The sequence below is a fragment of the Juglans microcarpa x Juglans regia genome, chromosome 2D (genome assembly GCF_004785595.1).
Source record: "Juglans microcarpa x Juglans regia isolate MS1-56 chromosome 2D, Jm3101_v1.0, whole genome shotgun sequence".
Taxonomy (NCBI): Eukaryota; Viridiplantae; Streptophyta; class Magnoliopsida; order Fagales; family Juglandaceae; genus Juglans; species Juglans microcarpa x Juglans regia.
Window position 1 is genome coordinate 39,854,490 of NC_054596.1, and position 25,287 is coordinate 39,879,776.

Genomic DNA, 25,287 nt, shown 5'->3' on the forward strand with positions numbered 1-25,287 from the left:
GTCGTATCAATCAATATATCATACATAATTTAAGCAATATTCATTTGAGTTGTTACTTCGATCAGTTGAAACATGTCACAACAGCTAGTTTGCTAGCCCATGTCATATATATGACTGAGGAGTCGGTGGCTCTGAACATCATCAAATCCAGCTTTTATTAAGCAGAGGTTCAATATCTGTAGCAAACAGAGAGAGAGAGAGAGAGAAGCACATATAAATAGCAAACACCAAAAAGGAAAAAAGTTAAAACAGCAAATACACATGATGTAAACCGACCACAGTGGGAGTCGAACCCACGACCTTTTGATCCGAAGTCAAACGCGCTAATCCACTGCGCTATGCGGTCTGTTTGTTCTTTAAAGAGGATATTACATAAATAATATTAATTTCTGGACGATACTACTACACCATGCATGCTCCCTCCTACCATTTTTTTACTCTTTTTTGTTTATTTTTTTAAAAATAATGGTTAAAGAATAGACTATTAATAAATTTATATATTATTAAAAAACTACTTAAAATAAAATATTAAAAAAATAAAAATTTCAAATACATTATAGAGTAGTAAGAGAGTAGTAAGCTTATCATTATCATTTATAGTTACTGAGGTTTGGACTAAGGAAAACTCTACTCTAACCGCTGGTAGCTCCCATTGGGGGCTACTGCTGGTTTTATTTTATTCTATTTTTATTTTTTTTTTATTTAATGATTAAGTAAGTATTTTTTAATAATATTATAAGTTTTTTAAATAAATTAAAAGTATTAAAAAATACATAAATAAATAAAAAATAAAAAAATAACATCAACTAGCGGGGCGGTGGGAGTAGAACCACCCTTGGACCAAAGATTCATGGGTTAGATGATGGTGGCATTTCGATTGGTTGACTTCATGCATGACCACCTGGGAAAGACCAATAGCTTTTCTGGCATCGTCTTAACGTAGATTTGTCTGGGGATTTGCAATCTGATTCACTGGTTCTGTTTATTGACGTGTTTTGTCATGGTCTTGGTTAATTAATATGGTTTCTCATCATTTCTATGCGCATATTCTCAAATAACATAATAAGAACAATGATTAGATGCTCTTCGACAATAACATGGTACTTTTTCTTATAGGGTCATGAATAGATAGATGCCTTTGCACTATGTAAGCCCACTTGCTTGGTTGAATTACACTGCATTAATCATTGACGTTACAATCCCATGTGTGAAGTACTGTTAATGGATCAAGTTCTGATCTTTTATGGCTTTATGTTGATCTCTTCTTGAGATTAACGCACGTAAATGGAGTCAATGATGTAAGATAGTCTAGTTTGGTCCGTGTCGGAAAATGTAGATTATGTCGAACTGGGAGGCTGTTTGAAGGAGAACTGTCCACAACGAAGATTTTTACTTTTGGCCTCTCTACTTATTATGGGTATATATATTTATGATAAGCAATTTGAGGGTCACATATATATGACCCATCATCATTGAAATATGCCTTCCTCTTTTAGAGACTGTTTTTATGCTTAGCTTGGCTTTTGTAACAATGGGTTTTGGTTGATTAGTGTTTTGATCTAAAAGGAAGGAATAAAGGAAGAAAAGCAACTAAGGCAAGCTTTCCTAGTAACTCTTTAAAGACAATGGCCTCGTTTGTTTTCACAACCACTCTCAACTTATCTCATCTCATCTCATCCAATCTAATCATTACAATTTTTTTAAATTTTCACACAAAATTAAATAAACAATTCAATTTTTTCAAATCTCAAAACAAAAATAATATTAAAAAAATATATTATAACAATGTTTTATTCAAATTTTAACTTTAATCTCAACTCATCTCATCTGCGAAAACAAACGAGATCACTTTCACCTATTGTTGGTGGTGATTTATAGAAGGACATCATTTATTGGTGTTTGCTTTCACTTAATTTGACTCAGAGATTCAATGTTGAGGATATTACTATTATTTTAAGTGGAGAAATGGATGTATTCTCAGTATGTTATTCACCATGGTAATAGGATTTTTCCAATATTGATCATTGAATTTCATCTTGAATTAAAATCCATTTGAAAAGAGCATTGTATGTATTGTGGAGAGTGTGGTCATGTCCTCCCATTTCATTGCACCTTTTGGGTTTCATTGCTTGGTTAGACAAAATAAAGAGATTTTAACCTTCTTGCACACCAAATATGGGCATGATTGGCCTTCGTATATGTGGTCATTATTACCATCACTAAGCAGAGAATGTAGACAATGACAATAGATAAAAGGATGGAAAACTGGTGATTGGAGATAAAGATTACAATTTGTAGTTTCCCTGTTTGAGCCTGAAGTTATTTACAATGGCAAGTGGAAGAAAGCTTTTATTAATTAAAATGATCAGGATGGAACAAGGTCATATACTGTAGGAGAGGCACATAATGAAGAAGATATCAATCTTGAAACCCTGTTTGATGATCTCAAATTGAAATTTGCTGAAATGTGGAATTTGGATATAATCAAGTATTTTCTGAATAATAAAGTCTTGTTGTTTTTTAATAAGATGGGGATGATGAGTTTCTGTACTTTGAATGTTGCATAGTGATTGATGATTGGCTGGTGATTGCAGGAATTTTGCAAGTTCTATTTGCAGTGAGTTATTAATCATTACTTGGAGGGCCAATGGAATAAAACTAGCTGAAACTGTACCTTCTCTCGCCAACTTCATCCCCACTGCTGCAACCCATCATGCTATTGCCGCTCTGCCTGTTGCATTGTGTACTGCTGCAGCACCAACTTCTGCCAATTCCAGCATTGGTCCTGCTGTTGTTGACTCCGCCTGTGCTGCCACTCACTGATAATCCGGAAGCTACTTAATCCAGTCCAGCTAAATCCATTGTTGGGGTCTCTGAAAATCTTGTCAATGGATTGTTTCAACAATCATCTTCGCGGCTGGACTGAATGTATTGTTTATATTTTGAGCGTTGTTTTGAGATTATTCTTGGGAGCCTCATCCCCTTCTTTTGTAGATCTCCTTCCTTGAGTATTATTGTTGTCTTTCCGATTAAAAGAAAAAAGTTAAAAATGATCGTGGTAACAAGGCCGGCTGATATGGACGGCTAATTAGGAAAACAGGCAAATCTAATTTAGATATTTCTGCCTTGCTTGAAGTTAAAACCAAGACATGCGCTGTGTTATGGACCGCCACATCCGTTTCGAGGTTGCAGTGTTGGACATCTACTGCTAACCAAGACATGATCAATTTCGGTGTCCTTTTCACATAGAATACAAGGTACTACTAGTAGGGGAAGAAGATGTTAGAAACTATTTCAAATCACATTATTTGCGGTGCCTCCAAGGAAAAAAAAAAGGCAAACAGGTGATCTATAACATCTGTCTCTTCAACACTTTGTGAACTTGCAATAACTCCTAGTTACTGAAATATATAGGACTTCAACACTTTGTGAACTATTATAGTTGCAATAGAATGTATGGCCAAATTTAAAAGCCCAACTGGTTATATTTCCATCCAAGTTTTCCATCAGCTGATCCAAGTCTGTATCGCCTGCTCCAGATATTCAGTTTCATTGGTGTAAAGTAGAATATATTCTACAGTTATTCCTGTCCTTCCGAGTTGTCTTCTTTGGACGGCAATCCCAGACATAATGGGCAGGGCGGGTCACGTCTATCTTCAAGGCATGTTTTCTGCTCTAAGCATTCTGCGTGATAAACATGACCACAAACTAAAACCGCCACCACGGATAGTTCGCCAGAAGACAGTGTACTTCCAAGAAAATAAGGTTTTCGTCTCAATGGCGTCTGACAAAGCCCACATACCATCTTCACTGCATCTGATGATGCTGCATCCATTACCAAGGAGCTGGACCGCAGTCTTTCTGGCCTGCAAATTTCCTTCCCCCTAATTTCTGGAATAATATTGGAAAACGAAGTCACTTTAGATCATCGATAGTAATGGAAAATGTAAGTCAAACAAGATCTTTTCAGAGAACTTTTTTTCATGTTTCAAGCACAGGATAATCTGACTTTCGTTTTTTTTTTTTTTTAATTTTAGCTTCTGAAACTGTAAAAGGCGGAAACTGTAGTAATCCCATCGCAAAGGAATATAACTTCTGTTTTCTTGAAGATTAGCGGGCTACATGTATACCATTCATCACATAGATTATTTTGGCAGTGATAATATTTTTTTAAGCACCAGTACCATATAAAGCTGGACACCTCATCAAGTGGAACAACTTTTTTTTCCTTGATGTGACTTCCTTCAAAAGAAATAGAAACATGGTAAAATCGAACAGAATTAACAATTAAAATAAAAATGAACCTGAATGATATCCAGTCTGTGGGTTACATTGAGTGGCCAACTTGAAGGACAGTCTCTCATCGCGTGAAAAAGCACCTTTGCCTCGAGAAGATGCATTGGTATGATTAGCTGAATTGCGCCGAAAGTACTGATGGCCATAGTGATAACGAGAATGCTTCAAAAATATAGAACGACCAAGATTCTGATGATGATGTGCAGTAGCAGGATGGGCATTTAGTAGCTTCATAGAATTATCCTTAATATCCCCGACAGGTGAGAGAGTATTTAGTTCACTAGCGTCAACAGAAAGCAAAGGTTTCTGCAAAACAGATAAGAATATAATGAGAAAACTATGCATGAATGGGAAGGGGGGAAATAGAAAATTCTGTTAAGTAATAGTGTAGAAGTAGAATCTCTGTATCCTAATTGTCATCAAAGCCAAAACTGTCTCTCATGGAATCAATCTCCAGTATTAACATGAGAGGAAGGAAACAGTGTAAAAGGGTTAAAACCTGGAAATGGTAATTACATTTAAAAAAGAAACAGAGAGAGAGAGAGAGAGAATTAACCTCTTCTGACATTAATTCCGTCCCTGAGGAGCAAGGCATGGTATCTGCAATATTACCTACAGGAAAACAATGATCATTTGCACTCCATTTTCTTATATCTAAGACAGTTTAGAAAAAAGCAGGCAAACTGCCAGCTAATATTAGATGGAAAATCGTAGTATGACTCCCAAATATGCCCACCAAATGTGCCCACTCATATATATATATATATATATTTCCCTTAATGGTTAAATAAGTGACTATTAGTGAATTTATATTTTTTTTTCTCTTATGGTTAAGGATGTTTAAAAAATACATAAAAAAAAAAACAAAAAAACTCATTTGCACTAGTGTGCATATTTGGGGTGCGCCTAGCATTGTCCATATAGATTCTTTTGTCCATTGTATATAATGTTTTTCCTCTTCCAACCTCAATAGGCCACCAACCCCAAGATCAAGACAGTGGCTTCTTCACCAAATTTAAATTTCAGATTAATTCCATTCTTCATGTGGTATAGAATACAAAACAGGAACAAAAAAAAATTTAAAAGGTAATCAGGATGTATCATAAAAGATTATAGGCATAGCCCAGGTACATAGGTTGAATACATGAGTAACACCTAACTACTAATAACAGGAACAAAAACTAACAACTTTGACCACCCAAAAAAAATGGGGCACAGCTAATGAATTGTGACCAACAGGGAAAGATGACGTTAACGAAATTTGCAATTGCCCCAAAATAAGCCTAGTAGCTCCATGTCAAAAGCAAAAGCCAATCACCAAGTCACAACATGAGAGTGGAAATATGCAGGGCCAGTAATTTGAGTAATGAACAAGGACTCCCTATACAAGGACTCTAAAATCAAAATGCAAGGGCAAAACTCCATCAATTATCTAATAACAGAAGTAGCAGCATTGGCAAGTGGAAGGAGCATTAACCAAATACCAAAGAATAGTCACCTAGAGTTTTTGCGTAGCTTCGTTGTTGATTATCATGTCAAATCGTTGGAAAGAAAACCAAAGATAGAAGAATTTTTATTTCAAATCCTCGAGGAAGGACCAGGAAAAGTAGCGTGCAAAAATGCTATATTTATACGTAACATGAGAATGGTGATCAGGGGACAATGTGAGATTATGCTGGAGCCTGTGTAGTTCCAATTATAGCCAAAGAAGATTAATAAGCCAGTGCGAAATAGCTATGCCTTTAAAAGTACAAAACAGCAGATAAGGTGGTTTGGCTGCAATAGAAATGGAGCTTATTTGCTCAGAAAACACCATCGAGAGTTTCCTTCTTTCTAACTTTTGAAAATTTAAAAACATATTTTGAGTGCCTCTGAATAGCTCAAAGTAATTCGACTTATTTTTTCAAAAAGAAAAAAAAAATGAAATGCCCGAATAAATTGACCTTTCTTTATTCTCCAAATCCCTACGCAAAATAGCGGACCGATTTCTATAGCACCAGTTATAAAATGAATCAATAAAACGTACTTTTCCATCAATATACTAATTGCTTCAATTAACAGCTTCTAGTTGGTACTTCCATTACGCTGAAAAAATAAAGAAAGCCAAAGAAAAACAAAATCCCCATTGATCAAAAACCAGTGGCACCTCATTTATTAAGAGAGACTAAAACGATGAGACAAATAAGCACAGATCGTGAAGCCCTAAAAAAACCCCTAAAACCCCCCATCGGAATCGGACCAACATATTTTCCTCCTCTTTTTCTTTCAGGGAAACAAGTGAAAATGAAAACGAAAAAAAAAAAGGACCTCAACTAAATTTGCGCCTGATAAAAGTTGTAAAACTTTCAAGAAATTCAGCGACTTTTCCGGCATTATTTCTCAGGAACCAAACGCAGCCATCCAAGTGCTGTCAAAAGAAAGAAAGAAAGAAAGATAAAGGAAAGAAACCTACCGGAAGAAGGAGAACGCGAAATGGGAGGTTGGGTGTCGCTCTGATTTGGAATTCTCTTTTTCTTCCCCATAACAACAACAACAACAACAACAAAATTATATAATTAACAGTAAAAGCAGCAAAAGAGAGGTAGCGGCTGAGATAGACCAGCAAAAATACTGGTTTCGATTTTGTGGTATCTCTCTCTCTCTCTCTCTCTCTCTCTGTGTGCCTGTTTCTTGGCGCTGTTGGAGCAGTGCTGGTGTGTACGTACGTACGGTCACGTAATTCAGAGCTGTCAGAGAGAGAGAGAGGGCAATTTTTGGCAGAAAGAAAGAAAAACGTGCGACTGAGAGCGTGTTTGCTAACTCCCGCCCACGTCATCCTCGCTTGAAGATAGGGAGCACGTGTCAAATACAAACCCCCACCCTTTCTCTTTAAGTTATGAGCTATGCTACGGGAACCCAAAAAGTGGTGCAAAGAACTGTCTGGAATGTTATATTTTATTTTATTTTTTTATGTATTTTTTTAATTATTATAAATATTTTTAAAAAATAAAAAATTTACAACATCATTAAAAAAATATTTCTTTAATTATTAAATAAAAATAAATAAATAAAAAATCATTCGAGACACGCATTCGAAACCAAAGTATTTCTGTTTATTAATTTCTTGACATACAAGTCTCAAAAAGTGGAATTCATATTTATTTTTTTTCATGCGTCTCACTTTTTTCGTCCATGCATTTGGTTTTTGGTTCCACCCTTGAAACTATATTCACTATCTTCATTTTTCATAGCAAGTTGATAGATTTAAAATTATTTTATTCAATTTTTTTTTGGACAAGTATTTTATACATTCATTTTAAATGCATGGTAATTATATAAAAGCTAAAACATTTCTAATAAAATAACTTTATTATATTGATTTATAATAAAATGAGTCATAAAATACTTATAAAAGAGTTGTAAGTATATCGTTACAATTGTTTAGATTCAGAGGTCTATGTATATTCCAGCTCCACTCTATCGAAGTTGTTATTATCGTGGCATTTTCATAGGCTCCACAAAAATAATCCAATAAATTGATTTAGCTTTATATGATTCATCATATTATAAAGTTATTTTTTATTATAAAGTAAATCTAATAAATTACATAAATCAATATCAATTTATAAAATTATTTTTATATAATTTCTTTATAGCTTAGAACTCCTCATTTTTTAGAAGAGCAATTATACAACTCTACCTATTAGAGGAGACCTTGTAAGTGGTACAACAAAAATTGTTTGTGTCCTAAAAAGACTATACGAGCTTTGACAAAAATACGATATTAGCCTCGAGCGGTGTTTGTTGAACTTGCTGTATTCTTGTTCCCTAAGTTTTACAGGGCTTTTCTTTTTAAAAAGGCCCAATAAAGTGGCCCATATGCCTAAATTTGGGTTCGAAATAAGGTGGCCCAAAATGTGCATGAACCCGACCAATAAAAGTGAGAATGAAGAAACCCGTTCAAAACAAATCCATCGACATTGCTTTCAAACTCGACAAGTCATTTTCATTTTCGAACTGTCTTTACAAGTCGAACATTGTAGCGTATAACATTTTGCTATTCCATCATTGTTTTGTAATTTCATATGTTTCTGATTAATTATAAGCACATTGTGGGATTCGTTTAACAAATAAGTTAGTATTTCGTATCACATTTAGATAGGATAAGTGCTGCAGACACCAAAAAAAAATTACAAAAAGAAACATATAAACTTATATAGTTTCGATACATTATATTTATTGTACAATCTAGTGTGTCATATCAAGTCTCATCAATTTATAAGTTTATTTTTATGAAATTCTTTTTTGGCTAAATCATTTATCTTCATATAAAAAATCTCATCATTTCTCTCTCTCTGTGTATATATATCTACTATATTATAATAAGTGGTTATCTAACTGTAAATAGTAACTTTTATTATTTTTTCGTTAACTTTTCTTGCTTTTCTGTTAAGTTCGTTAAGTCTTGTTTTATCAAAAGACCCTTAAAATTTTTGACTATTTAACATGTAGTTCCCTTATAGAATTTAATGAAAGATCATGTTTTATCAAAAGGTCCTTAAGATCTTTGACCATTTAACGTGTAGCTCCCTTATAGAATTTAATGAATGATCATATTTTATCAAAAGACCCTTAATAGCCCCGCAGCTAGATACTTTGTTGAAGTTTAGATTTTTTTTAATCTTGATTTTTTGTTTTTCTTTAACCTTATATTTTATTTACCCAAACAAATAAACTACTGATTTTTTCACTTTTTTATTTAAATCATTATGTCAAGTACACTCCAGGGCTAACGCAACCGGGCCGTTCCCGTGTGTATATATATATATACACACACACTAAAGATTTTATTTTTTATGGTGGAACCTTTGATTTCTTCCACAGTCATAGTTGATAGTAGACAATTTTCCTATCTACACCTCTAATAGCGATACATTTTGGACTGTTTTTTTGTTTTGTTTTTTTTTTTTAATTACAATAAGTAAATAATAATAATAATAATAGTAAAAATTTTTGAGAGGATTAATATGTAACATTGAATGCACAATAGCCAAATGCTATATAAAATATAGTCTTTAAGTTTGATTTGCATACGACTAGGTGTAGTTCAAAATTCCGTGACAAAACAAATAAAAACCTAAGCTTACTTGGATAACAACTAACAAGACACAATAGTTGCTTTTACATTATTTTTATGTATCGTGTTAAGGATAACAACTACCAATCAAGACACAAAAGCCCATGGTCCGTGGAGACCACACTTGTTATTTTTACTTTTTAGATATATTGAGACAAATAAAAATAATAATCATCTTTAGATATTTTTATAAAATAACTTATAAAAAATAATATTGTCTTACATTATTTTTATGCATTGTGTTAAGGATAAGTATTCCCTAGCTTCATTTTAATATAAAATTTAAAATATCCATTTTTTTAAATTTTTTATTTATTTTTTATTTTTTCATAGAAGCTATCAAGATAAAGATATAGAAAAATCTACTAATTTTCTTTTCCAGTATGAGTTGGCAAGAAGTTTTTATTTCCCTTTTTCTTTTTCATCTTTGTTCAAGTTATCCAAATAAGTTATTTTTGTATTTTGTATTTTGTTTTTCGTTTTTTTTTTTTTTTTTTTTTTGTCAAAAGCTTTAAAAAGAAATTAACAAAAATTTAAAAGGTGGATTAGTCACTTCCGTATGTAAGTAGGAAGGAAAAAACTACTTTGCTCTCTCAAGCTTACCGCTCATTTGACCTCTTGTTAATTTTTTTTTTTTATTTAGTGATTATGTAAGTGATTTTAAGTGTATTAAAATATTTTTTTATTTTTTAAAATATTTAAATATATTAAAAAAATGAAAAAAAAGAAATGAAAAAAAAAATAAAGGAACGATAATTTTGAGTGTGCGAGGCAGAGTTGCCCGACTCTAGATAGGAAACTTGCATGATTTATATATATATATATATAATTATTTTACCTAAAAGTTCACAATAAGAATTATTATTTTTAAATTTAATATTTGAAGATTTAGATAATTTAGGCTGCGTTTAGATGTTGAACTGAGTTGACATGATAAAATATTATTAAAATATTATTTTTTAATATTATTATTATTTTAAGATTTAAAAAAATTAAATTATTTATTATATTTTATATTAAAATTTTAAAAAATTAAAATAATAAATTAAAATAAATTGAATTGAATTTAACTTTCAAACGAATCTGTGAATAATAACTAAAATCACTTCAACTGAACTCATTGATATAAATGATTCAAAAGATATCGATTATAAAATTCGACGGTGGAGGATTACTTTGTCAAAGGAACCGTCCTCTTTTGTCAATTAAATTCTTTGTGCTAACACGTCATGTCATGCTTATCTTCCTTTCTTCTATGATACTGGATATGATAATAATATATATATGTCTATAAAATTTTTATAGGATGTTTTAAAATTATAATTCTTATATATTTAATTAGAGTTATTATATGCTCAATATTGTTTAAATGATAAAATTTAATTTATAAGATTTAAACTTTTGAATTTATCTCTTAAATTAAATTATGTCATATAAATATTTTATTAAATGTCTGTTTAGAATTACGTTATGAGTTTTAAAAAGTGCTTAAATAATATTAAAAACTATTTAATAGAAAAATTAAGTTGTATTAAAGTACTTTTTAATCTCAAATAACCTAAAAAGTATATTTTTTTTATGTTTTTTCTCAAATGTGTTTTTTTATATAACGTAGAACGTAATTCGAATTTTAAAAAGATTGTTAATGGACGAAAATACCCATACAACTTTTAAACTTTTAAGGATATGGTCATGAATCATAATCTATAAAAAAAAATCAAATAATCGTCATTTTTATATTAAAAATAACTTTTTCAATTTGTTTTCAAACAAACGTAACATGTTTGAAATTGTTTTAAACATATGTTTACCAAACAGTAAATAACTGTTTAATAGTTGAACTTATCATTTAAGTTAGAAGTTATAAGTTATATTTTTCACCGTAATCCCAAATATGCACAAAATATTTTATCTATACCGATTTATAATTAAAATTTCTTATTTAATTATTTAAATAGTAATAATTTAGTGTGATTTCGTGTGACTATAAAATTATCAAAAGTTAAAGAATTCATGAGTCTTGGTTATAAGCCCTCCTCTATGTGTGTGTATATATAAATTAGGAAACGGTCTCGGGTGTGTTAGTCTCAGAGTATACTTAACATAATAATTTAAATAAAAAAAGTAAAAAATTCAATAACTTATTTGTCTGGTAAAAGAAAATACAAGGTTAAATAAAGACAAAAAATAAAGATTAAAAAAAATTTAAATTTCAGCAAAGTATCTAACCACGAGGTCATTAAGGGTCTTTTGGTAAAACATGATCTTTCATTAAATTCTACAATAAAGCTTCACGCTAAATGGTCAAGGGTCTTAAAGACCTTTTAATAAAATATGATCCTTCATTAAATTCAACAATGAAGTTATACGTCAAATGATCAAACGATTTTAAAGTTTTTTAGTAAAACAAGACTTAACAGACTTAACAGAAAAATAAAAAAAGTTAACAAAAAAATAAAAATTACTATTCATAATTAGATTACTACTTATTATAATAGAGTATATATATATATATATATATATATATATATATATGCTTTTGACAATAGCTCAGCAGATAACTTTGTTAAATGAACGGCCAACTTTTTCTAAATATTAAAGAAGTTAAAAGGCAATAGTAAAGTTCTATATTCTAAAAAAAATTTGGCGCGATAAATTTGACATGTCACAATTAAACGGAAGCGGACTGGCATTGGATGCCATTGTCAATATATAATGAGAAGTTGCTTTAACTTGTAGCCCAAATTAAAGGCAACTCGCCCCACCAGATCCACATGTACGTACGTACTACGTTAGCAGTTTAAGAAATGATGAGCCTGTAATTTGAGACCGCGAATGCAACCGTCAAGAGATAATAATAACATTCTACGAAACAAGTGGTTCTGGAATGTTGTGATTCACGTTGTGTTAATTTAACGAGCAGTGCTACACCCACCGCATCGACGGTGTAGCACGAGACAGTCCGATAAGGATAAAAAAAAAAGTTATTATTATTATTATTTTTATATTCTTAAATATTAAAAAAATATTTTTTAATCCCTTAATAAATAAATAAAATCGAGACTCAACTGTCGAGAGTAGCAATTTTTTTAATTTAACTCATCTCGAATTAATACTCATAAAAAAAAATTAAAATCATCTTAATTTAAAAAATTTAAATATATTTTAACGAGATCTAATAATCTATTCACAATTCATATCAGTATCTAAACATCTAAACGTAGCCGGACCCACAAATTAAAGGCACAATGCCGGGAGATTAGGGCCGGCCCCACGCTCTGACCACTGACCCACCCAGGACAGAAAAGTCTTATCTTTCTTTTTCTTTTTTCTTTTTTTTTTTCTAATAAAAAATGTCTTATCCTTCTTTTTTTTCTCGGCAAGTCTTATCCTTTCACTCCCCCATTGAAATTTCTTCTTATATACTGTGTCTACACCAATATTAATGTCATATAAATTGTCTAAACTGATAGTAGGCTTATTAGCACCGCTAACTTTTCAGTCCTACGTAGTTAGAAACGATATTTGCTTTTATAAGTATTAAAAAAAAATAATTGAATAAATCTTGAATTCGCGTAAAACATTTATTTTTTAATTGTAGACACTATTTTTTATATATATAATTTAAATACTCTAAGACTATATCTATATTATTCTCTATAGTTTACGGTTTAATGCTAACAAAGTTCTTTCGGAAATGATGCATCCATCAAGGATGACAAAAGCTACTAATTTCATTTTTTTTTAATTGTTGACGAAGTATTTTTAAATAAATTTGTGAATTTTTCTAAATGTTTAAAAGAATTTAAAAATTGCTTAAAAAACACAAAAATAAAAGTACATTTTACATTTTTCGGTAGAAATACTTGGGGCCATCTCCCCTAGCAGGACTCAAGTTCTTTTACCACCCAGCATGCAAGTAATGTTGCATATATAGATAGCATCAGATAATATATATGACTAATGGCTGCGATTGATATGGCTTGATCTCTAAAGTCCCTAAAACTTTTGAAAAAGCCTAATTTACTCGTGAATTAAGTAGAGTTTGAAAAAGTTTAATTTGTCTAGTTTGTTTTCGTAGTTAAAATGATACGAGATGATATGAGTTGAGATAAAAATTAAAAATTAAATAATATATTATTATAAAATATTTTTTAATATTATTTTTATTTTAAAATTTGAAAAAATTAAATAATTTATTTTATTTTATATAAAAATTTAATAAAATTATAATAATTTAATATAATTATATAAGATGAGATGATGATGATCGTAAAAACTTTTACTTTTTAAGTAAATTTTGGGACGCGAGAAACGAACAGTTTTGAGTTTTTAAACCAGGCTATGAAAAGCACTTTTGTGTAACTTCTCAGACAAGTTTGCAGCTTTCTATAAAGCTCAAGGCATTCCAAGTTGAACACACACATTGACTAGGAAAAGAGAAGCCTCTACTCACGTACTCGGACGATTTCAATATGACATGATATATCTATTAAAAATATGTTTTAATCGTAATAAAATTTCATAAAAATAAATTTATAAATTAACATAATTTAATATGATAGATTAGAATATAAAATTATTTTTATTATAAATTTAAATATACATGACATTTTAATTGGGTATGAAAATTTTAAAAATAAAGTATTTAAAACAAGCTTTCAATTCTACAGTCTAGATACCATATCCACAATTGAGAAAATGAATTATGAAATCTATAATTACCTCAAGGCTACATTTAGATATTAAATTGAGTTGAGATAATAAAATATTATTATAATATTATTATTATTTTAAAATTTAAAAAAGTTAAATTATTTATTATATTTTATATTAAAATTTAAAAAATTTATAATGATAAGTTTAGGTGAGTTGAGATTCCAAACAAAACTTAAGTTTAGAAATGAAATTTTGTTCACAAATTTTTCATGGGCCAACTGTACCATACGCTTGTAAAAAACCGGTGAAAATAACATTTTAAGGATTGGATATAATTTATGGCGCGTTAGGCTTTTATAATCCAGATCTCCTATGTGAATCATATATTAAAATCTATATTTAGATTTCTACAAAAACTAAACAAGTTTTAAAAATTAAATAATATGTGAATACAATTTTACGTGTATTCTCTTTTTTAATTTGAAATTTAAAATATCAAATTTAAAATTTGAAATTTTCGTTATTTTTAATAGCGGACACATTAACACATATGATTATGTAAATAAAATTATAAATATGTATAATATTTTCCTTAAAGTTTTAAAATCTTAAGACTCAACGATTAATTTAAGATTTAAATATAAATCCAAATTCTTTTTATTCGAATGCAACTTTAGAAAATTTAAACTAAAATATATTTTTATAGCATTCTTTGAAGCATTATTGAAACAGGAATCTATGAATATTTTATTTTTTACTCAACTCGAATATGAGAATCTTTTCTACGTTGATGTAACACTAGCGATAATCAGAATATAACTGGTGGGCCACCTTTTAAAAGTACTGCGAAATGAGAATGAGATGAGATAATTTTAGATTAAAATTAAAAATTAAATAAAATATTATTTTTTAATATATATTATTTTAAGATTTGAAAAAATTAAATTATTTATTATATTTTTTATATAAATTTTAAAAATTTATAATAATAAGATAAAAATCAGATGAAATAAGGTAAAATTATTTTCGAATGAAACGGACTTACATTATTCACAAAATCACCCTAAGAAAAAAATAAAATAAAGACACAGAAAAGTTGATAGGAGGGTGGGAATTTTAATTTAATATAAAATATTATTAAAATAAAATAAATAATAGTGGAGAAGAAGCCGATTCGGACACGTAATGCAAGCGTCTAACATACGCCTTGTGAGAGTTATCCGAATAAAATGCCACCTCAGCCTCACACACAAAAAACGTAGACGACAAAAACATTTACGAAATTCTCAACATCACGGGACGCAAGTCATCCTTTCCACATGACCACGTCGTGTGTTGATAAGGTTCTTAAAAGGACGATGTCGTTTCTACCAGGTTGTTTTGTTGATAACATGGTCTTTTGGTATCTTTAAATAAAAAACAAAAAACCTTTTTTGGTAATTTAATTTTTGGTATCTTATTTTTGAGAAATGCTATAAATAACTTATACCATGCAAATCAACCTAATCAATATATGATTTATCATTTTTATCACATATATATTTAATTAATATGTAGTTTATTATTTTTATTATTATATTTTTATATATACATTTAAACATTAAAATAAAAGTAAAAAATGACAAATTACATATAAATATATAATATAAATCTTGCCTATAAAATTTCTTCTTATTTTTAAGCAGCATGTCGTAGTGAGATAAAGGCACCACGTCAAGATATTATTAAGGTTGATGTGGATGTTTTATGAATCTACCAAACTTAGGAAGGTGGGTGTAGGAACAGATGATTTGATATTTATTTGGTATGCGATTGTTATTCCTCTCCAAATAATAATAATAATAATAATAATAATTCTAAAAAAAATATCATGCTTCCATTTTTTGAACCACATGCTAAGATTTTGATGGATAAGGTCCATTTTCCATAAAAAAAAAAAAGAAAGAAATTAAAAGAAATATTTAACTAACATTTTTACACGTGTACAAAAATTTACATTCTACTCAATAGACATGTTTGGATACTAAAATTTTATTGAGTAGTACTACAGGAGTCGATAATTCAATCGAAGATTTCAATTGATAAGTGTAAGTGTATTTTTTAATTTTTTTAATCATTTTTTTATATATCTTTAAAAAGTTTTTAAAAATATAAAAAAATATCAATTTATTAATATTTACTTTCTTAATCATTAAGTAAAAAAAATTAAAAAAAAATATCAATCAATCACTTTTATCAGTGACTTTAATAAATTCAACTAGCATTTTCTAATTTTATTAAAGATTGTGAATAATTATTGTACACGTGATTCTTTTGAAAAAAATTCACGTGAAATCGAGTCAAAAGAATCGGTCATTATAAAAGTTTTAGGTCATTTATTTGATGTATAAAGAGGATATTGTAAGAACTACTATATCTCAATTTTAATGTTAAAACAAAAAAAAAAAAATGCTAAAAATAGTTTATTTTTTTGGGTAAAGTAAATGGATCTGTGGTGTTAGATGTAGAAATAAAAAAAGAAAAGAAACCGTGTTAGTTTTGGATGTCTAAAATTAACCGTTCGGTTGGACAGCAGGGTATGGTTGGCAGTAACACTCTTTTTAACTCATAATTAGAAAATATAATGAATTAAATATATATATTTTTTATAATTAATATGACAGACATATTCCAAAAATATTATTAAAAATCGAATATTTTTCGTACCCTCCGGTATCCCCTCTCTCTCTCTCTCTCTCTCTATCTATCTATATCTATATATAAAGCCTTCCTCCGTTGCGAGCTTCGTCCTCCTTTCTTATTTCATTTCATTCGATCCCCAGAAACTCTCCTCGGGTACACAATCTCTGTTGGTGGTTTTGTTTGTTTGTTTGTTTGTTTAATATTGCGTCTGTTTGGCCATGGGTGAGACGCTCTTGCCAGCAATCGGGACGGAGATTCTGATTCCGGCGTGTTCGTTGGTGGCAATCGCCTTCGCGCTGCTCCAGTGGCTTATCGTCTCCCGAGTCAAGCTCTCGCCGGGAGGCCTTGACTCCGCTGGTGCCAACAGTGGCTCCGGCAAGAATGGCTACGCCGAATACCTCATCGAGGAAGAGGATGGCCTCAACGATCACAGCGTCGTCCTAAAGTGCGCCGACATCCAGAACGCCATCTCCGAAGGTTTTTCATCTCTGTTCTTCAACTTGCAAAACTCAATTTATTTTTTAATTAGCTCACTTTCTGTTCTCTGAGCTTGCACTTCAAAACACTCGATTTCTTTTTTATTTAGTTCTCTTTCTGTTTTCAGAGCTTTTCCGGGGAGTTTTTGTTAGATCTCTAGGTGTTTTTGTTTGTTGATTTTTTTTTTCCGGATTTGTATGCTTTGAGATTACGTCTTGGAATTAATTTCTTCCATTCAAAGCGTTTTATTTTGATTTATGACGCCTTGTCGGTATTCTGTCACTAGGGTTTGTGTTTGAAAGAAAGCAACAATCTAAAATTCTAAATATAAGCCATGAAATATAAAGATAAAAAAGTAAAATCACATGTTTTAGAAGTGGTGTACAGAGTGTGGGCTTCTATGTAGCTGGACTCGTGTTTATTTATTTATTCTCTCTCTTGGAAAGTATATTAATAAATTAATGGAGTGGTGTTGACTGTTGAGTAAGATGTGATGATCATAGCATGTTTAATTCGTGTGTTTTTTTCCCATTATATGGTTTAATGTTTGATTCTCATTGTTATCATATCTCATGTTTCTGGAATCTGGCCCCACTGGGAAATTTAATACTATGTTTTCTGATCAACATTAATTCTCATTGTTATCGTATCTTATTGTTTATGCGCTGTCAAGTTCATTGATCTCTTTACTGTTTATTATTCTTTATTCGTTGTATATGTGAGGGCCTGGGTTCGATCTTGCACACTCTCTCTCATGCATGTATAGAATACTAATGATCTATTTATGCTAATACATGTGCCAAATCACACTAGACTTTGGACTCTTTGTCATTGTTGAACTTTAATGTTATGTTCTGTGCTTGTTTTCGTGAGATATTCAAACATGTCTATCTCAATCTCTTTGCAGTTCGCTCATTCCCCGTATGATAAATTATTCAATACACTCGTTGTAGTATTCCCTGACATTGTCTCCCATAGGTGGGGTCCACAACACTGGTGAAACGAAGTAGTTCTACACTGGGTGTACAGAATAATTAAACTTCTCCCACATGGGGAGAATGGCAATTACCTTATGAAGGGTATATGTGCTGATTAGCCACCTTTTCACAGCTTCATTCACATTTCTAGATTTAGAGAAGTCTGAACTAATAGTGGTTGGATGTACTTATCATGTCGCCTACTTTATAAGCCTTTATTGACTTGATCACTTTAACCATAGATACCTTTAATCGTACACTGTCTGAGGGTTTAATGCCTGTTGTTTAAGTAGATAATGTCCTCGACTTTCCTCTTTTAAAATTATTTCTCCTTTTCTTAATTTTAATTATTTGTAATTTGTTTGACATGTCCTTATTGCATGGACAATGAGAATGCTATTTTCACATTTTGTTTGGAGTTCTTTATCATGTTCACGTATTTGAAGATAACCTCTAAATCATTGTAACATGAAATTAGCATTTTTGGTGGTGTTATATCCTGTCCTGGAGGGGGCACTTCATTTGAGGGCCATTGTGGCAGTTTATTCCGGATGAGTTTAAACAATTTGATACGACTACGAGGGACCTTTTCTGCTATTCCTAGGGTATAGAGAAAATATCTATATTACTTATCAAAAAAAGAGAAAATATCGATATTCAATATTTAGAATATATTTAGTGGGTCTGATACTTCATGGGTCCCTTGTTCATTTAGGTTTTACGAAGGATAGAATGCTTAAGATCCAATATTCCTCAGCCTCTGAATGTTACTATAGATGAGTAAACATTCCTTGGTGTTAATAAAAAATTGAGGATGTATATAATGTTTGAGATTTAATTGTTTCTCCTAATTTTGTCTTATGATTGAATCATCATTGATTTCTAGCATCATTCAACTTCTTGTATACGCCTTGATTCTTGACAAGATTTATCTCTGCTTTAAGTTGCTATCAAGCCCATGAAATGAAAAATGGTTGAAGTTACCATCAAATTTGTGTGAAGATGGTATTGTTTTTGCTTTCAGCATGTTACATATGTGGAGATTCCATTTTATCAACTGCTCTTTCTGTTGTTGTTATATTCGTTGTGATCGTGGCATGGTAATTTTCTCATTTTCTTTGTTTCCAAACTTCATCCCCAATCTTTTTAAAAGTGCCTTGGGGATCACTAAGGGGTGGTTTGGACAGTGAGCTGATATGAAAGTTGAGATGAAAGTTTGTTAGAATATTATTTTTATTTTGGGATTTGAAAAAGTTGAATTGTTTATTGTATTTTGTTTGGGAATTTGGAAAAGTTGTAATAATGAGATGAGATGAGATGAGATGAGTTGAGATCAACTCATTATCCAAACAAGGCCTAATTTTTGGTGCCTGGATATTACAGGAGCAACCTCCTTCCTATTTACGGAGTATAGGTATGTTGGTATTTTCATGGTGGCTTTTGCTGCATTGATATTCCTTTTCCTTGGCTCTGTGGAGGGTTTTAGCACAAGCAACCAGCCTTGCACGTATGATGCAACCAAGCTGTGCAAGCCTGCTCTTGCGACTGCCATCTTCAGTACCATATCATTCATGCTTGGTGCTTTCACTTCAGTGGTTTCTGGCTTCCTCGGGATGAAAATCGCTACCTATGCAAATGCCAGAACCACCTTGGAGGCAAGAAAGGGTGTTGGAAAGGCATTTATTATTGCATTTAGATCAGGTGCAGTCATGGGCTTTCTCCTTGCTGCCAATGGTCTTTTGGTGCTTTACATTACCATCAATCTCTTTAAGCTGTACTATGGCGATGATTGGGGGGGCCTCTTTGAGTCTATAACTGGTTATGGTCTTGGTGGATCTTCTATGGCTCTGTTTGGCAGAGTTGGTGGGGGTATCTATACTAAAGCTGCTGATGTTGGTGCTGATCTTGTTGGCAAGGTTGAAAGGAACATTCCTGAAGATGACCCTAGAAATCCAGCTGTAAGGATCTCTGCTTCACGGAAATTTTTTAGTTTCTTAACTGGCTCTTTTCCTGTTCTATATTTGAATGACTTCTATTTTGTCAGGTCATAGCTGATAACGTAGGTGATAACGTTGGGGATATAGCTGGTATGGGATCTGATCTTTTTGGCTCATATGCTGAGTCCACCTGCGCTGCCCTGGTTGTTGCATCTATCTCCTCTTTTGGGATCAATCACGACTTTACTGCAATGCTATACCCTCTCATTGTTAGTTCTGTGGGTATCCTTGTTTGTTTGATCACCACCTTATTTGCAACGGATTTCTTTGAAATCAAGGACGTGAAAGAAATTGAGCCAGCATTGAAGAGGCAGCTCATCATTTCCACTATTTTGATGACCGTTGGGGTTGCAATTGTTAGTTGGATTGCACTCCCATCTTCCTTCACCATCTTCAACTTTGGAACTCAGAAAGTTGTGAAGAATTGGTAAGCTTTATTGACTTGTGTTTTTATTTTTATTTTTTTTTTAAATTTTGGGAGGGGGAGCAAATTTAGCATTCAAAGTCATGCCCAATTCTAATATAGAATTAAAGGCATTTTTAGAAAGTTCATTAGACATTCTTATTTTCATTAATCATCATGCCTTTTCAAATCAAGACGCTTATATGGGGGATGGAGGGCGTATTGTTTGCATTGCTTGTTTTGGTACTCCATTTGCATCAAATGAGGAGGCATTTTGCAGCTTTATGTTTTTCTGCTTTAGTTGAATATGTTTATAGGAATTGTTTTGGTTATTTGGGACATCCAAGCACCCTTCAGAGATGTTGTCTTTGTTTTGTGTATGCAGGCAAGTGTCCTTGTGCGTCGCTGTTGGTTTGTGGGCTGGGCTTATTATTGGATTTGTAACTGAGTATTACACTAGCAATGCATACAGGTACTAGTCTTGGCAGCATTTAGGTATTCTCCTTTCTATTTTTGTTTAACGATGTTCTAAAGTAACTCTTGCTTTACATTATTTCTTGCAGTCCTGTTCAAGATGTTGCTGATTCCTGCCGGACTGGAGCTGCTACTAATGTCATTTTTGGCCTTGCATTGGGCTACAAATCTGTCATTGTTCCTATCTTTGCAATTGCTGTTGGCATCTATGTTAGTTTCAGCTTTGCTGCTATGTATGGTATTGCTATGGCTGCCCTTGGAATGCTGAGTACCATAGCTACCGGATTGGCCATTGATGCATATGGTCCAATCAGTGATAATGCGGGAGGCATTGCTGAGATGGCTGGCATGAGCCACAGGATCCGAGAGAGGACTGATGCCCTTGATGCTGCAGGGAACACCACTGCTGCTATTGGAAAGGTTTGAAAAGTCTCTCAAACCCTACACGCCTCCATTTTCATTTACTAGTATGTGTAAGGTGCTGGTCTTTATCCCCTGCTTCATTTTGGTTGGGGGTGGGAGACCGTTGTCCACACTTGACTTGTTCGTTTCTTGGAGTTTCATTTTTGGGGTGGGGTGAACTTTTTATAGAAACATGCTCTTTTCCTTTTTTTTTTTTTTAATTGGTTTTCAAAAGCATGTTAATAATTAATATACGGGTGGGTGCACTCTGTGGGATATTGATATGCTGACACTTGACTGGTGGTTTTCCTTGGTTTTTCACTGGGACCAATCTATAAGCAGTTCACATAACTTGAGAAATGGGAGAACTACGTGAGCGCTGGCTTTTGCCTTGTCCTGTTTTGATGCTTAGGAATAATATTTTTTCTCTGCACTAATATTTTGCGAGAAGCATTAAATTTTATCAAGTACAAGTCCAAGATTGTATTGTGTTGTGTTGTCAAATATGATTTTACTCGCTACAAGTCCAAGATCGAGATGGGAAAACTACACGACCAAAATACATTATTGCATAACCCAAAACTAGTTTTTAATCCAATTCAGAACCCTTAATTTGTGCTTTTATTTTAGGGCTTCGCAATTGGTTCAGCTGCTCTGGTGTCCCTGGCCCTCTTTGGTGCTTTTGTGAGCCGTGCTGCAATCTCAACAGTTGACGTATTGTCTCCGAAAGTGTTCATCGGTTTGCTTGTGGGAGCAATGCTTCCTTACTGGTTCTCTGCCATGACGATGAAGAGTGTGGGAAGTGCAGCTCTGAAGATGGTTGAGGAAGTGCGCAGGCAATTCAATACCATCCCAGGTCTCATGGAGGGCACTGCCAAGCCTGACTATGCTACCTGTGTTAAGATCTCCACTGATGCTTCCATCAAAGAGATGATCCCACCTGGTGCCCTTGTCATGCTCACACCCCTTATTGTCGGTATCCTTTTTGGTGTGGAGACTCTCTCTGGTGTCCTTGCCGGATCCCTTGTTTCTGGTGTTCAGGTAATGCTAAGTAGCAATCTAGGTAGCCATACCTTTTCAATCAAAATCACAAGGTAGTTTTATTTACGGTCATAAAGGTGTGGTTGCAGTCATATGATTTGGCATTCATGTTCTTACCTGTCTTCATTGACAGATTGCTATCTCTGCATCCAACACTGGTGGCGCCTGGGACAATGCAAAGAAGTATATTGAGGTAAAGCACTTTGGATTTGTCACTTGTAATTCTTTTCTTGACCAGCTGGCCATTGAGGTCTATTGCTTTATGGTATAGCTTATGTTCTGGATTTCAATTATAGGCTGGTGCTTCAGAGCATGCAAGAACCCTTGGTCCAAAAGGATCAGATCCACACAAGGCAGCTGTTATTGGTGATACTATTGGGGACCCACTCAAGGATACATCTGGACCATCTCTTAACATTCTTATCAAGTTAATGGCGGTCGAATCGCTCGTGTTTGCTCGCTTCTTTGCTACACATGGTGGCCTTCTCTTTAAGATCTGAAACAAAAGGATGAGAAAAAAACACAAGGGGAGGGGGATGATTTGATCATTTGACCCTTTTGTTATGATCTTCATCTTACACCTTTTGTCTTCCAATTGCGCACGCACATCATTCTCTGGCCGATTCTTCTTTCTCGTGGTATTTTCCCTTGCAAAAGTTATAACCCAGTGTCTAGAACATTTTAGCTTTTGAAAAAAAATCTCTCCCTCAGAGTCGGACTGGCAAGGAAATTTCTCCTTTTCAGGAGGTTGATGACGATGATGATGATAACGATGATGTGGTAGTGTTCAATCTTAACATGAGTTGGAACTATGCTATGTTATTCATTATGCTTCATAGTGAGACAGATTATTGCTTCTTTCCTGTTTTATTTATTTATTTAGATAGAATTTTGGTGAAAACTCTGGCGTGAATGAAGATCACAAAAAAGATTGAGAAAGTTGGGGGATTGAGCGTCCTTTTCCTTTCTTTTGATATTTCCTTTTCTGTGATAAAATAATAATGCTTGGAAAGATAACGAATAGGTGTGTACCATATCAGGCAAGTAGGCATCATTATTGATGAATTTTAGGGTTGAATCCAATCACATGCCCTATTGTTGTAAATTCTTTTTCCCATCTAGTTTGAGATGCATCTATTGGTATTAGAGCTTAGGAAATTGTAGATCCATTGAAACCATCAAAGCAGACTCGAGAGTTGGATTGATAAGGAGCTAAGAGTTTTTGAATGGATCACGGAAATGTTCTAATTTTTGTTTGGTCTTTTACTGAAAGAAATTTCAACTATTTCTTACGGAGAAAATAATGAAAACGTAACTTCTAATGATTGATGATTCTAATGGAGGAATCTGATTAACGAATATGTTCTGAGGTCAAATAATAGGTCTTGCAACAAATATGTTCGAGAATTATCAAATCAAATTATTGGAGAAATCTAGAGACTCTTTCGACCATAAACTTCAAAAATATCAACTTGGAGATGCCATTGCTTATTTATGCACATAAGTTACAACTAAAGAAGCCAGGGTGTAACGGTTTTGGTTCAATCTAGTTTTGTAAATTTAAGAATCGATATCGCACCAATTCATTACCAAAAATGGAGTTTAGCATATAATATAATATAAAAAATTATAAATATATATTCTGAACCGGTATCGCACCGGACTGTTTATAAATTGGATCAAACCTGGTCTAATTTAACCAGTTTTTTGATTTTTTTTACACCATTAAGAAGCTAAAGGCTTTTCGCCTAGAGGTGCTATCCACACTGTATGGTGTGGGGTGACCCCCGCCCCTCATGGGACGGGGGTGGGGTTTTCACTCCGGGCACCCGCCCCATGGTGCGGGGGCGGGGTACCCTGTCCAGTTACCGAGGCGCGGGGGCGGATACTCTATTCGTCTGCCCACCACACCCCCAAATGGGCCATGGGCCTAGAAGCTATTTCTTGGCTATTTTGGGCCCGCCAATAAACAAAAAAAAAAGTATAATAATTAAATAGTAATAAACAATGCATTGAATTTACAATAAAAAATACAAATTAAGAGAAAATGAAGTATTACTAATACTAAGTCCTAATTTCTAAGCTATTACAATTTACAATAATACAATTTATAATAAAGCTATAACAACTAAACTATTACAATAATACAAATTAAGAGAAAATAATTACAAAATTATAAGCATAAAATGGACATTGTATCAACATTACAAAGAACTGAATATGTAAAATCTAAATACAATTGAATATAAATGATAAAAGTGAGTTGTTTGAACTTTGACTTTGACATTGACATTTGAGGTGGGTGGCCAATGGTGGAAATATAATTTAGTGTTGCCTGCTTTGAGTCGTGAGATCATAAAATCTGAAATATTAACAATTGAATAGGAAGATAAATTAGAATTATAAATAAGAAACAAAAGTTAAAATTACAAAGAACCATTAGAAATGAAAAAATTACAAATTAAAATTTGACTAACAAAGATGAAATGGGGATCAAGATTCAAGATGCGACATTGAGAATATATCATTTGAATTTCATCTTGGAATTATGATTGAAATTTGAGGCTTGAGGTGTGTATATGACAAGAAGATTATAAAACCAATTATATACCAAAAATTATATAAATACGAAAAAAAATTAAGAGACAATACAAATTGTACAAACCTATGGCAAATGTTAATGGGGGTCGGGGTCCAATATGGTGAAGTCATACTGCAGTGAAAGTAGACGTCGTATCATGCATGGCTACAACAATTAAATTT

General features: G+C 32.4%; 2 protein-coding genes and 1 non-coding gene across 4 annotated transcripts; 1 reads left to right on the forward strand and 2 right to left on the reverse strand.

Annotated features, from left to right (window-relative positions):
• Window positions 1-272: 272 nt before the first annotated feature.
• Window positions 273-346, reverse strand: TRNAR-UCG. Its single transcript has one exon. It is a non-coding gene; the product is annotated as a tRNA-Arg (tRNA).
• Window positions 347-3,282: 2,936 nt separating this feature from the next.
• LOC121248900 lies at window positions 3,283-7,071 on the reverse strand. 2 transcript variants are annotated; one of them, XM_041147507.1, is made up of 4 exons: window positions 6,749-7,071; window positions 4,853-4,896; window positions 4,305-4,602; window positions 3,283-3,891 (listed from the first exon to the last, which is right to left on the reverse strand). In XM_041147507.1, the coding sequence occupies exons 1-4, from the start codon at window positions 6,816-6,818 to the stop codon at window positions 3,581-3,583; spliced, it is 723 nt and encodes a 240-aa protein (XP_041003441.1). In that variant the 5' UTR covers window positions 6,819-7,071; the 3' UTR covers window positions 3,283-3,580. The 2 variants fall into 2 exon arrangements, with proteins under 2 accessions (XP_041003441.1, XP_041003440.1); XM_041147506.1 differs by having other exon boundaries at window positions 4,853-4,908; window positions 6,749-7,065.
• A 9,769-nt stretch (window positions 7,072-16,840) lies between these two features.
• LOC121248901 (pyrophosphate-energized vacuolar membrane proton pump-like) lies at window positions 16,841-23,382 on the forward strand. The gene is made up of 8 exons (XM_041147508.1): window positions 16,841-17,230; window positions 19,591-20,165; window positions 20,252-20,631; window positions 20,993-21,079; window positions 21,171-21,501; window positions 22,114-22,524; window positions 22,658-22,717; window positions 22,821-23,382. The coding sequence occupies exons 1-8, from the start codon at window positions 16,972-16,974 to the stop codon at window positions 23,022-23,024; spliced, it is 2,307 nt and encodes a 768-aa protein (XP_041003442.1). The 5' UTR covers window positions 16,841-16,971; the 3' UTR covers window positions 23,025-23,382.
• Window positions 23,383-25,287: the final 1,905 nt, after the last annotated feature.